The sequence below is a fragment of the Macrotis lagotis genome, chromosome X (genome assembly GCF_037893015.1).
Source record: "Macrotis lagotis isolate mMagLag1 chromosome X, bilby.v1.9.chrom.fasta, whole genome shotgun sequence".
Lineage (NCBI taxonomy): Eukaryota > Metazoa > Chordata > Mammalia > Peramelemorphia > Peramelidae > Macrotis > Macrotis lagotis.
Window position 1 is genome coordinate 394,317,946 of NC_133666.1, and position 14,092 is coordinate 394,332,037.

Below are 14,092 nucleotides of genomic sequence, written 5' to 3' on the forward strand. Positions count from 1 at the left end.
TGGCAGTCAAACATAGTTTTATTATTCTGTGTAACTAACAGTGAAACAGTAGTACATTTTCCCAGTCTTACAGTGTTTTTACTTTGTAATATGAATCAAGATAGAAGAAAGTTTCAGGTTTTAAAATTTTTTTGAAAACTTTGTCTCATGATAATAATTCAAAATGAATAACAACCTAGCAAGCACTAAGAAGTGTGTGAAATGTATAACTATAATAGTAACTTAAATGAAAACATTCTGTTACTTCTATTCTTATAGTTCGAAGGCTGACACCATTTCTTGCCCCCCCCCCAAATGGAAAGGGGACAAATTTCCAACTGTATAGACGTAAGGAGGCATAGTGTGAGGGGAGTGTGCTCCCTTCATATAGAAATATGTAATGAGGTAAATTCTACCTGAAATAGATAATGTCCTTATGAATCAGAGGATGTGTTGATGAAAGAGAACTCCAAATAGAGAGACATATTGCTTGTACTATAATGTCTCCAGTACTTGTATCCTAGTGGGTATGATATATAAATTATGTTTCTCTGTCAAAAGGTTCTCACATATGGGATTAGCATCCATTCCTTCCTATGTACTTCAGGCTATGCTGAAGAGGGATATGTCTCTCATTTCTCTTAAGGGATGAAAGCCTCCTAAATCTCTGTCTGCTGTCATCCTTAAACACAATAGACAAGGATTTGGTGGACTTGCTTTCTTTTATTGCCACTGGATCCAGGACATATAGGATTATATATGTGTGTGTTTATGTATAGATTTTTGAGTGGGATTAGAAATACACATTACATAAAATTTTTTTAAAAAGCTAAAAATTTAGCCATTTAGATTCAATTGTTGGGTTTCTTAAAAACTGGGGGAAAAAACAAATAAAAGAAGGTTTAATAAAATGATTATTATTCTCTCTGCAGTTCTACTCCCCAATCAGGCACAATACTTCTTAAGCTTAGAAGCTTTTCTCTTCCCTGCCAAGTTGCAGATATAAGAACATTGACTATGTGATCCTGAACAGTCACTTCCCTTCTCAGTCCTCTCTGAGACAGTGGTAGAGAAGAGACTAACTTGGATTAGTGAAGGGAATTTCCTCACCAACGATTTCATACCAATTTCTTACCAATGAAATCACAGGTCTAATACCTAATACCTAAAGCACTTAATAAATAATCTAATTGATTCTCAAAAATGTCTTTGAGAGGTAGGTGCTATTATTATCTTCATTTTTAACTGAAGAAATAGAAGCCAAGAGAGGTTAAGTGATTTGCCCAGCATCACAAAGCAGGTAAGCATCCCTCCATTATACAAGAAACTTTTTACAGTTGTGCCTACTCTTAGTGTCTTCCTCTTAAGATTACCCCATAATTTATCCCAAATATACCTTTTTTGTACATATTTATTTGCATATTGTCTATTCCCTTAAATATAAGCTTTTTTTGAGCAGAGGGACTGATTTCTTTTTATTTTTTCTTTTCTTTGTCTTTGTATCCCCAGCATTTATCAATGTTGGGAATATAGCAGGTGCTTACTAAATACTAGTTGACTGACTGAAGAAAGATTCAAATTCAGATCTTTCTGACTCTAAGTTCTAAGTATATCCTCTGCATCACTCACATAAGAAAATGGGAGTTAATGGGAAGAGAGAAAAAAGGATAGCAATGGGGTCTGACTTTTCCTAGCACAAAAAAAAATCTCTAAACTGGGTATTCTATTTTTTTTAATGCATGTGCTTTATATTTTCAATTAAATTTTCATTTTTTAATCAAAGAACATCTTCCTTCTATTCTCTCCCTGTCCTGACCTTCAATTGAGAAAGAAAAACAAAAACCTTGTTATCAACATATATATAATAGGGCAAAATAAATTCCTGCATTGGTTATGTTAAAAATATTTTTTCAGTATATATTCTGAGTCTAGAAATGAGTAGCATATTTTATCATGAATCCTTTGGAATTGCAGTTGGTCATCATCCTATAAGTATTTCAAAGTTGTTTTGTCTTTACCATCTTGTTATTATATAAAATATTCCCCTGGCTCTCTTCATTTCACTCTGCATCAGTTCATTTTCACAAGTTACTCTGAAACTATTTCCTTCATCATCTCTTAAATTAGTTTTATTCTATCATATTAATATATAATAACTTGTTCAATTATTACCTAATTGATAAGAATGCTTCTAAATTTCCATTTCTGTGCCACTGTAAAAAACAAAAAACTAAACAGCCTAAATACTGAATGGTACTACTGGGTTACAAGATAGTTACACCTTAGTAAGGATATGAATACTTCTGGGGTATAGTTCCAATTTGCTTTCCAGAATGGCTAGACCAGTTCATAGTTTCACCAAGAGTATATCAATTAGACTGTTTCTTAACAATTTTTGTTTTTTAATTCTGATATTATTCTAATATAATTGATTTCCTTTGTAATTTTATGTATTTTATTTTAGACCTTAAAAAAGTATTATTCTGAGAAAAGGTCCATAGGCTTCCCAGACTAACAAGAGTTGGGTGGTTCAGAATCCCCCAAAAAGGATAAGAAACCCTGCTGTAGACTATAGGAAAAATTCCACTTCTTGACAAAGTTAGGTAACGTGATTAATACAGAAATGGACAAAAGGACAGGAAAATGAAATAATTTTTAATAACATAGATAAAATCAAAACTATGAGATATATCTTCTTGTCAGGAAATCATGTGTTTAACCTATTATCACAGTTAAATACCTAAAATATTTGTCTCTGAGTACATGTTTACTTTTTTTTAAAAAATTTTCAATTCAGTTGATATAATAAGTATTTATTGACAAAATGCTTCTCCTATGTCTCATCATAGTACAGAAATGCTGCTGTCACATTCTACAAAGCTGTGCTTGTGGGGACACAAACAAGTCTTGCAGGTTCTCTCAAACTAGAGAAGCATTTAATATGGTCCCCAGCAACAGATTGTGACATAGAACTGGCTTGGGTAAGTATGGGGAGGCTCATTGGGTTGACCATTGGTGATAGATTCTCTGGCCAAGGCAACCCAAGAAACAAAGAAGAATTCAAAGTGGCCCTCAGTTCTGGGCAGAAAAGTCTCCCTGGAAGCCACAGGTTAGGCCACAGATTCATTGAAATATGCACCATATTTTGTTTCCTGTCATTCCTGTCCTGTGTAGATAAGATGATTTAGAATTGGAAGGGACCTGAGAGAGTACCTATCCCTTCTTTTTATAGATGAGAGGACCTGGGGCTCAAATAATTTGCTTTTAACAATTCAGGTACAGAAGATAAGTTACAGTGTTAAGTTGTTTAGTGGTGTTTGTTGCTTTGTTTTTGCAAAATTGTCATATTATATTGCAATGACTGTTATTTTTGACCAATCTGTGAGGTTTCTCATCCCATTTTGTCCAATTTCTGCAGATTTCTAGCAAATAAAGACTTAAAAAAAACAAATGAGGTCTTAGTGCTATAATTTTTCAATATATTAAATTATATTTTCAATATACTTCCAGTGTATTGTGTGCTTCATATCATCAAGATATTCCTTCTTGTGAGTCTAAATATAGAAGGAAAGTTAGAAGGGAAAAAAGCTTCCAAAGAATTAAACTCCAGTCAACACTATGTAATTATAATATTAATAAATTCATGTCAAGTCTACCTAGCAAATAGTTTCTTAAATGATGGTCAGGTAAGTGCATCCAGGCATGTTGTCTAAATATTAGCAACTTTCTCAAGATCCTTCTGAGTATTAAAATATAAAACCCTATTTATTTTAGAACATGTAACATAGTATGACTTATGGTTATATTGTACATGTTCTATTTGTCACCCCCAAGATATAGTAAATGAAAGGAAAGAATAATTGGAAAAGTTCCATGCTAACATGTTAGATACAGGATGCTTTTTTCCCTTTGTGTGAACATTATATTCTTTCTGTTTCACTAAAATAATTAAGATAATAATTGTCAAGGCTAAGCAATTCATGAACTTATCCATTTGTGTTGGAACTTTCCAAAAAGATTTTATAGTATGGTGATATTTAATAGATGTACTCTCTAAAAGGTAGGCTTCTAGTTGGTTGTTAAAAGGTAATTTGTAATGTGCTACTGGAATTCAGGAGATATACTCAAGACAGATATATAGATCTGGAAATCATCTATATAGAGATCATAATAGATCCTAGAGGAGCTGATAAAATCACTGGATGTATATAGAGTGTAGAATGACAATCAAAGGGAGCCCAAGATAGCCACAGAGGGTAAGAAATGAATGATGATCTATTGAAGAGATAAGAAAGGGTGGTCAGGCAAGTAAGAAAATGAGGAAAGTGTAGTGTCAGGAAAACTCAGAGTATAAAGAATGGTCAAGTATTTTGAAGATGTATTTATTGAGGAAAAACTATTGAGTCTAGTTCTCTGGAAAACAGAAGTTTGAGAATTATTTGACATGAAATTTTAAATAGGTTATAGATTTGATATCATCAGAAAGTCAACTCAACAAGTACTAATTAAATGCTTTCTATTTGACAAGCACTGTGCTAAGTTCTGGGGTTACAAAGAAAGGCAAAAACAATTTCTGCCCTCATTCTAATGAATGAGAAGTGTATCAATAATTATGTATAGACAAGATATCTATCTATCTATCTATCTATCTATCTATCTATCTATCTATCTATCTATCTATCCTTTTTATGCTTTCTTTTAGGTTTTTGCAAGGCAAATGGGGTTAAGTGGCTTGCCCAAGGCCACACAGCTAGGTAATTATTAAGACCAGATTTGAACCCAGGTACTCCTGACTCCAAGGCCGGTGCTTTATCCACTATGCCACCTAGCTGCCCCTATCTATTCTAATATAGAAAGACAGATGGATAGATGGAGAGATAGATAGACAGACATAGATGGGGGGAATTGGAAGTAAAAAGGCACTGGAATTTAGGAAGGGGGATTTGGAGTGGTTTACCCTAGACCAGGAAAGCCTTCTTGTAAGATTGAAACTGAGTCTTGAAGCCAAACCAAGGGAACTAGGAGGCAGAGAAAAGAAAAAAAAAATTTCAGTTGTATAGATAAATAATTAAAAGTCATGATCAAGAGATGAAATAGATCTGAAGAACAAGAAGAACAGTGTCTTAAATCATAGAATCAGTGTCAAGTGTAAGAAAACTGGAAAAATTAGGAAGGGTAGAAGTTGAGAACAGTTTTAAAAACCAAATGTAGGATTTTAATTTTTGATCTTGGAGTAAGTAGGAAGTCACTGGAATTTACTAAGTAGAGGAATCATATAATCAGACCTGTGTTTTAGGAAGATTACTCTAGCAGCTAAGTGGAGGGTAGACTGGATTGGAGAGACTTGAAGCAAGGAGATCAAACAAAAAGCTACTGCAATCATCTAGGCATGAGAATGTTGTAAACTTGACACTGTAAGAATAGAACTGACAGAAATTGACAACAGATTGGAAATGTGGGGTGAGTACACATCAGGAGATGAGGATGACACCTAGTTTATAAACTTAGATGACTTGGGGGGGGGGGGCTGATGATGTCTCCAATGCGGCAAGAGGGAAGTTTAGAAGAATGTACTGAATAGTTAATAAGTTCTGTTTTGGATATGTTGATTTAAAACAACCTAAGTTGGAGAAGTCCAGGAGGCAACAAGAGATAAGAGATTTGAAGTCATGAGAGAGGTTAGGACTAGATAAACAAATTTAAGCATTATCTGCACAGAGATGATATTTGAATACATGGAAACTGATGAGATCATCAAGAGAGATAATATCAAGGGCAGAGGACAGAACCTTGGGGTTTACTCACTATTAGCAAGGGCAAACTGGATGAACATCCAACAAAGGAGACTGAGGAGTGTACAGACAGGTAGGAGGAAAAACAGAAGGGAAAAGGGTCATGAAAACAGAAGAGAGAGAGAGGAGAAGATAGTATTTGATAGTGTCAAAAGTTGTAGAATGATCAAGAAGGATAAGGACCTAAGATGAAGAATACAGGTACATAATATTTATAGTCATTAGGGAAAACTTATCGAATGAATCACTAATGTAGCTTTCTTCTTTTATTTTTTTTTTTAAATTATTTAATGTAAGGGGGGTTAAGTGACTTGCCCAAGGGCACACAACTAGATGTCTGAGGGCTGATTTGGATTCAGGTCCTCCTGACTCCAGGGCTGGTGCTCTATGCACTGCACCACCTAGCTGCCCCTGTTTTGATTTTTTAATTTTTTTTAGCTTTTTCTAAAAAAAGAGGTCGTGATTTAAATTTAAGGAGTTGAATGGTTAATGAATGGAATATGGTTTAAATGGAAATGTTTTGCCTGACTTTACATGTGTAATTTCTATATTGCTTGTTTTCTCAGTGGGTAGGGGAGGGCTGGATAGGGGAAAGAGAATTTGGAAATCAAAATTTCAAAAAATGAATGCTTTATTTACATGTAATTGGGAAATATTTAATCAAATAAATAAAATATATACATTAAAGATTTTGGGAGTTGAGAATGACACAGGAGTGGACTAATTACTGTAAAATACTTTGGAATGCAAAAGTGATACATAGTAAAGAGAACAGTAATAGCGAATTTGAGGGCAGTTAACACTGTTCAATTGTGCCTCTTGTTTTTATATCATATATCTAATATATCCCTCCTTTTGCTCCCTCAAAAGTCATACCATATAACAATTATTAAAGAAAAAAACAGTTCAACAAAGCAAACCAACAAATCAATGAGATCCACAGGTTCATGATATGTTCCATCACCATTGTACTTTTCTTCTGTGAAGAAGGGAGATGGGTGTATTCTCATATTTCTTTGCAATCAAGCTTGGTTATCACAATTGCACAGGATTCTATTTAGCTTTTTGGTTGCTATTCTTTACAGTTATTGTTCCAGTCATTGTCTACATTGTTTTTTCTGGTTCTGTTTAACTTTACTTTGTATGGGTTCATATAAGTTTTCCAATGCCTCCCTAGATTCTTTTGGTTCCTTTTTTAGAGTAAAATTAATATTACATTTTCTTCATGTATTAGTTCATTTAGCCATTCTTTAAAGGGTGTGTGTCTATTTTGTTTCCAATTCTTTGCTTTCTGGGTATTTATTTTTTTAAATAGAAAATTCCAAAAGATCTCCATGTTTAATTCTTTAGTTAATTACATGCATTAGATTACTTTCAGCCACAAAATGATTACTCTTAATATAGGCTCTTCTCAGTTAAACCATTCCCAAATGGATATCTTCCATATTCATCATCTAAAAATCTGTATTTAGCTGTCAATAAATTGGGCTGATTTTTTTTTCCAAGTGTTGTAAATGAAAGACGCTTATACTTAGAATTTATGATAGTTCTCTTCATGTATTAACGAGTTACTGTGTTAACTAGTTACTATAATGGTGTATAATTGCTGTAAAAACAATATTTTTTCATGCAGTAAATAACAGAGTATGTTTTAAACTTTGTAACCCTTTGATATTAACCACACACAGGCAGAATTTAATCCTAGCAGTGCATTTAGTTTTTTTTTAAAGATTTTATTTATTTTGAGTTTTACAATTTTTACCCTAATCTTACTCTCCCCCCCCAAGTGCATTTGTAAAAGTCAATGAATCAATAAGCATTTTTAGGTGCTTACTATGTGATAAAATCACATTTCCTGTTCCTCTTCCTATCTCCACTATGCACCAGCATTTTGGTGATGAGGGGGATGATAAATAAAAATAATGATTAGCAAGCAAAGCCATTTCAAAACTATCTTCCTGTTTTGACCAAGTGGATGGTGTTGGACCTGGAATAAGGAAACCCTGAGTTAAAATCTTTCCTGGGTTACTAACTAGCTATGTGAACTCGGGAAAGGCATTCAACCTTTCCAAGCCCATTTTCTTGTCTGCAAAATGGAGATAATGATGAGATTTCCTAATTGGGCTGTTCTTAAGATCAAAAAAGATGGGGCGGCCGGGGGGATAGAATGGAGTCAGGAGGACCTGGGTTCAAATCCGGCCTCAGACCCTTCATGATGACCTAGCTGCGTGGCCTTGGGCAAGCCGCTTAACCCCTCTTGCGTCGCAAAAACCTAAAGAAAAGATCGAAAGAGCTAAACTATAGGCGAAGCGCTTCGCGCGCCTTTTGGGTCCCCCCGCCCCTGCCCGCTGTTATCACTCCCAGCCCGGCCGCGAGCAGGTGCCGGTGAGACCGGACACATAAAGGAGGGCTGTCGGGCTCACCAGGCAGGGAGGGCATGCGGCGGCCGCGCTCCCCGAGCGCCCCGAGGGTCCCGCCTCTGCGGGCGGCCGCCGCCCCCTCCCCCGCTGCCACCGCCCCCTCCGCCGCCGCCGCCGCCCCCTCCCCCGCCGCCGCCCCTCCCGGAACATCCCGCGCCGCCTCCGCCCGCCCCGGCCCGGCCCCTCCCCTCCGGGCGGCGCCGCGGCGGCCTGTGCGGGCGGGGCGGAGCGCGGCGCCCAGGTCCGCCGGGTCAGGTGGTCGGGTGCCGCCCCGGGAGGTGCGGGCCGAGGAGCGGGCTGGGCGGCGGCGGCGGCGGAGCGCGCTCCCTCGGAGGCCCCGGCTCGGCTCCAGCCCGGCCTTCCCGTCTGCTGCCGGCGAACATGGACGGCGCGGAGCCAGGTGAGCGGGCGCCCGCGGCCGCCGGCCCCTCCCGGCCCTTCCCCCCGGCGCGGCCCCGGGGGCCGGAGGGGAGCCGGCCGCGGGCCTCCGGGCACCCTCCTCGGCGGGGCGGGGCGGGGCGGGCGCGGGAGCGGGTGCGGCCGCTGGAAGTTGTGAGCCGCCCGGGAGCGGGAGCGGGCGCGGGAGCGGGCGCGGGCGGGCGCGGGCGGGAGCGGGCGGGCTCTCCTGGGGCCGCGCGGATTCAGGAAGGCTCGAGAGGGGCAGCGAGGCAGGCGCGCGCGCGCGTGTCGTGTGTGTGTGTGTGTGTGTGTGTGTGTGTGTGTGTGCTCCGTGTGTGCGTGTGTGTGCTCCGTGTGCGTGTGCTGTGTGTGTGCGTGTGTGTTCCGTGTGTGTGCTCCGTGTGTGTGTGCGTGTGTGTTCCGTGTGTGTGCTCCGTGTGTGCGTGCGTGTGTGTGTTCCGTGTGTGTGCTCCGTGTGTGTGTGCGTGTGTGTGTGTTCCGTGTGTGTGCTCCGTGTGTGTGTGCGTGTGTGTGCTCCGTGTGTGCTGCCTCCGGAGAGTTTGGGGCCTGCCTCTGCACCTGACCCACCCGGGGCCGCGCCAGCTCCGTGGGCCCCTGGGAAGCCCGGCTGGCGCTGACGCTGGCACTGGAGCTGGCGCTGGCGGCGCGGGTTCTAGTAAGTGGCTTAGGAAGCGCTGCCCACCTCCGGGGGAGTCTGCCTGCCCCGAGTGCCGCCTCCCACCTTTCAGGTGCTGAAGACTGGGGACTGGAGGAGCGTTGAGAGGTGCTGGAAAGGGGAGGGGTCGGTCCTCACACCCCAAACCCTTTCTCCTTTGCCGACTCGTAGAAAAGGGTTGTGGCTTACAATAAGTCATCTCTGCTTCATTTCCCAGTAAGATCCTTGTTTAAACATGAGGCGTTCGCCCATAGCCAGATCTCGTGTGGATAGCGCTTCTTTCATGGCCCTTGAAATCTGCTTCTTCTGTGGATTCATGCTTCACTGTAGATCTGCTTGTGGCACCGCGTGGACTAGAAGCTTTCCCTTTGCCCACGTCATACAATCTGGGCAGAGGTCTTGACAGGCACCGCGCCTCTCGCGAACAGAACCGTTCTCTGTGCGGGCTCATGGTGTTCTGGCTGGATGTGATTCTTTTTAAGGGCACTCGCTTTAACCTAGAGGTTGTTTGAGGACGTTTGAATAAATGGAATAAATCACATGGAAACAAATGGATGTCTGTACTTAAATTCTAGCACTTTGTAATGACAAAGGACTGACATACTGAAATTCATTATTTTTTCTTCTAAAGCCATTCCTCCTCCTCACTTCCCTATTTATATTACACCATTTTTTTCTGGGCTTCCATAACCATTCAGTTGCCAGGTTTTTCCCCCCACATTCTACATCTCCAAGTACTCTCTTATCCATCTCCTTCAGTTTGCTCAGATCCCAAGTATGTTAGAGCAGGCTCTCATCATCTCTCCTGTGGGTTATGAGAATAATTTTATTTTATTTTTTTAAATTTTTTTGCAAGGCAAATGGGGTTAAGTGGCTTCCCCAGGCCACAGAGCTAGGTAATTAAGTGTCTGAGGCCAGATTTGAACTCAGGTACTCCTGATTCCAGGGCCCATGATCTATCAAACCTGTACCACCTAGCTGCCCCTTGGAAAAAAATTTCTAATTCATCTTCTAGCATCCAGTCTCTCAATGATAAGTCTGATTATGTCTTTCCTCTACTCAAAAAGCTTCCCAATGTTTTTAGAAAAAAACTTATACAATTCTCATTTTGTCTCCAGCTTATTATTCCAAATTGACATATTTCTCCCTTGAATGAATGCACAATTCAGCTACATTGACTTATTTAATGTTCTGTTATACAACATTAAATCTCCCATCTCCATTCCTTTGTACTGCCTAGCATGCTTTTTCTCCTTAATGCTTTTCTTGGAAACTCTAGCATACTTCAAGCTTAACTCTAGAACCACTTTCTTCTAGAGGTCTTCCCAGATTTTTGCCTCATCCCTAACATTGTGTATTTTTTCTTGTATTTACTCATCAATAAATAAGTTGTTTCCCCCAATAGGAGACTATTTTGGGGCAGGGACTATCTTTTTATTGTTTCCCTTGCACTTAGTACAGCAACTGAGGTATTGTAGGCATTTAATTTCTTGATGTTAATAATAATAATAATAATAATAAATAATAATAATAATTACTACCTAGCACTTATATATGCTTTAAGTCTGCAAAAACACCTTAAAAATCTGATTTAATTTGATCCTTACAATAACAATGCTATATTGATGCCTATTTTACACTTGGTGAAACTGAGGCAGATAGGCCAAGTGACTTGCTTAGAGTCACACAGCTAATAAGTATCTGAAGTAAGATTTGAATCCTTGTCTTTCTGGTGTCATATACAATCTAGCTTCATTTACTTTGGACAGTATTTTAATGTAGTCAAAGTAGGTTAACAATTCATAAATGGCTATTTTAGCCCTGGAATAATAACTTCTTTCCAGCTCAGAGGGATGCGAGCAAATGATTGGCATCCTTTTATGAGGAAGAACTCTTTGGAGTAATAGAAAATAACATAAAAATCGACATTCTAGAATGTGTGAGAGGAATTTTAAATTGATTCCAAAGACATTTTATTGTGGCTTTTCCCACAGTAATTTGTACACATTTCATTTTATTTTTACACATTGCAGTTACTCCTTTCTCATCACAGTTTCCAAACATGGAAGATCAGCATAAGAAAGTAAATGGGAATTTTTTGAGAGGTTTTCAGAAGCTGCAGACAGCACATAGAGGCCAGCAGATGACACAAAGTTTTGAAACTCAGAAATGTATAAAATATATGTATAGGATATTTTAATATCCTAATAATTCAGTCTGGTACAGAGGGAGGGCCAAAAATTTTTACTCAGTTTTTCAGATTGAGAGGAGTGCTGTGCTTCTAATTACTGGGATGTGGAAGAGATAACTCTAATCTAATAGAACAAGTAGTAGTTGTCGTTGTCTCTGTCTCTGTCTCTCTGTCTCTGTCTCTCTGTCTCTCTGTCTCTCTGTCTCTCTCTCTCTCTCTCTTTTAGGTTTTTGCAGGGCAAATGGGGTTAAGTGGCTTGCCCAAGGCCACACAGCTAGGTAATTATTAAGTGTCTGAGACCGGATTTGAACCCAGGTACTCCTGGCTCCAAGGCTGGTACTTTATCCACTATGTCACCTAGCTGCCCCAATCTAGTAGGCCTTTCTTATAATGAATGTGTGGTTAAGAAAGTGGAAAGGGAGGGGCCTTTGAGGACCTCTTATAGTGTTTTTCTATCATATCAGTGGTAAAATGACCTTATTAGATCAGTTAAATGTTACCTAGCACAGCTGGGATAGCCTGAGATAAAGAATGGAGGAGAAGGAAAACTGTATATTGCCTGCAAAGGTATCTTGTTAAATGATTAAGGAGGTCACAGTGGATCAGTACCACCTTACCTTGGATTTAAAGAGTAAAGGGAAAATATGAGATCTCTAGACCTGAGCTTTAGTGTTGTGCACTCCTGCTTTTGTAGGAATTTTTCCCCAAGTGTTCTAATGTCCTGACACTCCTTAAAACTGGGTCTCTGCTCCATTTCCTCCTGCCCCTTCTCACTTCCAAACTCCCATACAGTAAGTCCTTAGTAAATAGTGAGACTTAAAAGTTTTACATTATTTGATGTTTATCAGAATTTTGTAGTTTTGTGCTGAATACAGCACAAAAGGTAGTTCTTAATTGGAAAGTGCTAAGTAGAGAAATGGATAGTTAAAAAAAAATACCTGCTTCCCTTCATATGACAGGACAAATATTTAGTGTTTTGTTGTAACAGTTCTAATGGTTGTAACCAGAGGAGAATGTTGAAAAGATCAGTGGTAGATAGATCATTAAGTATTTAATCCATGTTTTTATCCTTATAATTTTTTTTTGTTTTCCCATGTGATAAAAGAGACTGAAGTCAAAATAATATTGTAGTTAGGAGAGGTCCAGTGACTTCAAACTCAGTGGAACTGAAGGAAGCCATGAAACTATACCCATTGGATCCTCCGCAAATTTGTTTTCTGATGTCTCCTGGGCCCTCATTATTGCAAGCCAAATACTCTGTTCTTCTTGCTAATCAATTTGCTATCCCATTTTCCACACAATCTTTTCCACACCTAATCTTTCCTTAAGTCCCTTAGCACTCCTTTCCTGCCCTCAGCCAGGATATTGTATTTGTTCTGAAACTAAATGTCCCATAGGATAGGCATCTCAAATTCGGCATACCCAAAATAGAGACAATTATTTTTTTCTCCATAACCCTCTTTTCTCCCCAGCTTCTCTATTGTCAAGGGCACCATCATCTTTCCAGGCACCCAGACTTGTAACCCAAATCTAATCCAGTGATTCCTCACCCCACAAATGTAGTCCATTGTCAAATCTTCTCATGTATGTCCTCTGCACTTATTCAGTCATAACTGTGGTACCACCTGATTTAGGTGATCTTTCTCAGTTTTCATCCATCCACTCTATGACACTAGTGATCACATTCTCCTAGAGTTTTGTAACAATACTATCTCCTGGTTCTTTAGTTTGTCTATCCTTGCTTCCTCATCACCTAATGCCTGAGCTGTTGAAGTTGCCTTATGATTGGTTTTGTCTAAAATTTCTCTCCATGCCAGTCTATCCTTTCAAATATGGAGACTGAAAGAGTAGATCTGACACATCTCTCTCAGTGAACTTCAGTGTTTCCCTATACTTTTATCAGTTATCCTTTTTCACTTAAATTCTCCCCTCCCCCAAAATCCTTTTCCACTTAAAACTCTTCATAATCTAGCATTTTCCTACCTTTTTGGTCTCTTCACATTTAGCTCTCTTCATTCACTTTACATTTCAGCAACACTGTACTTGCAGTTCCTTGAACAGACATTTCTTTCTCCCAACTCTGGGGACTGCCCTTCATACTTGAAATCCTCTGATCCCTGGCTATTGCCTCTTGGTTTTCTTGACTTTCACCAAAATTCAGGTCAGACCCCCCCCCCCCTCCATTCTCCCCTGTTCCTAATGCCCTCCTCTCTGCTAACATCATCACCATCCTTCTACTTTTATTTCTCTTCTTTGTATTCAGTTGTTTACCTGAAATCTCTTCCATTAGACAGTAAGTTCCCTGAGGGCAGGGACTAATTTTTCATCTTTTTTTTTTTCTGTATTTTCAGTGCACAGTTCTTGGCACATAGTAAGCATTTAATACATGCCGTTGACCTGACCCAAGTTAACAAAGAAGTTTTAGGAACTTTTCCTGAATTAACTCAAAGTGGAATCAAGGACCTAAAGAAAGAAACTAACCTAGGTATTAGATAATTCTCTGTGAACACAAAGTCTTTGGATAGCTCTGGACCATTGAAGCATTATTCTCTATCACATCTGGAACAGAGTATGGCCTGTTTTCTATTGTTCCTCAGTATTTCCATCTCCTTTTTCCATGCATTTGTCTAGGTTT

The 14,092-nt window shown here is 39.5% G+C and overlaps 1 protein-coding gene across 1 annotated transcript in view; it reads left to right on the forward strand.

Annotated features, from left to right (window-relative positions):
• The first annotated feature begins 8,396 nt into the window (after positions 1–8,396).
• TPD52 (tumor protein D52) overlaps positions 8,397–14,092 on the forward strand; it is a 341,461-nt gene continuing 335,765 nt past the window's right edge. Inside the window, exon 1 of the mRNA XM_074201765.1 lies at positions 8,397–8,591. Coding sequence (XP_074057866.1) covers positions 8,573–8,591 — 19 coding nt within the window. The 5' untranslated portion in view covers positions 8,397–8,572. The remainder of the gene's footprint in view (positions 8,592–14,092) is intronic.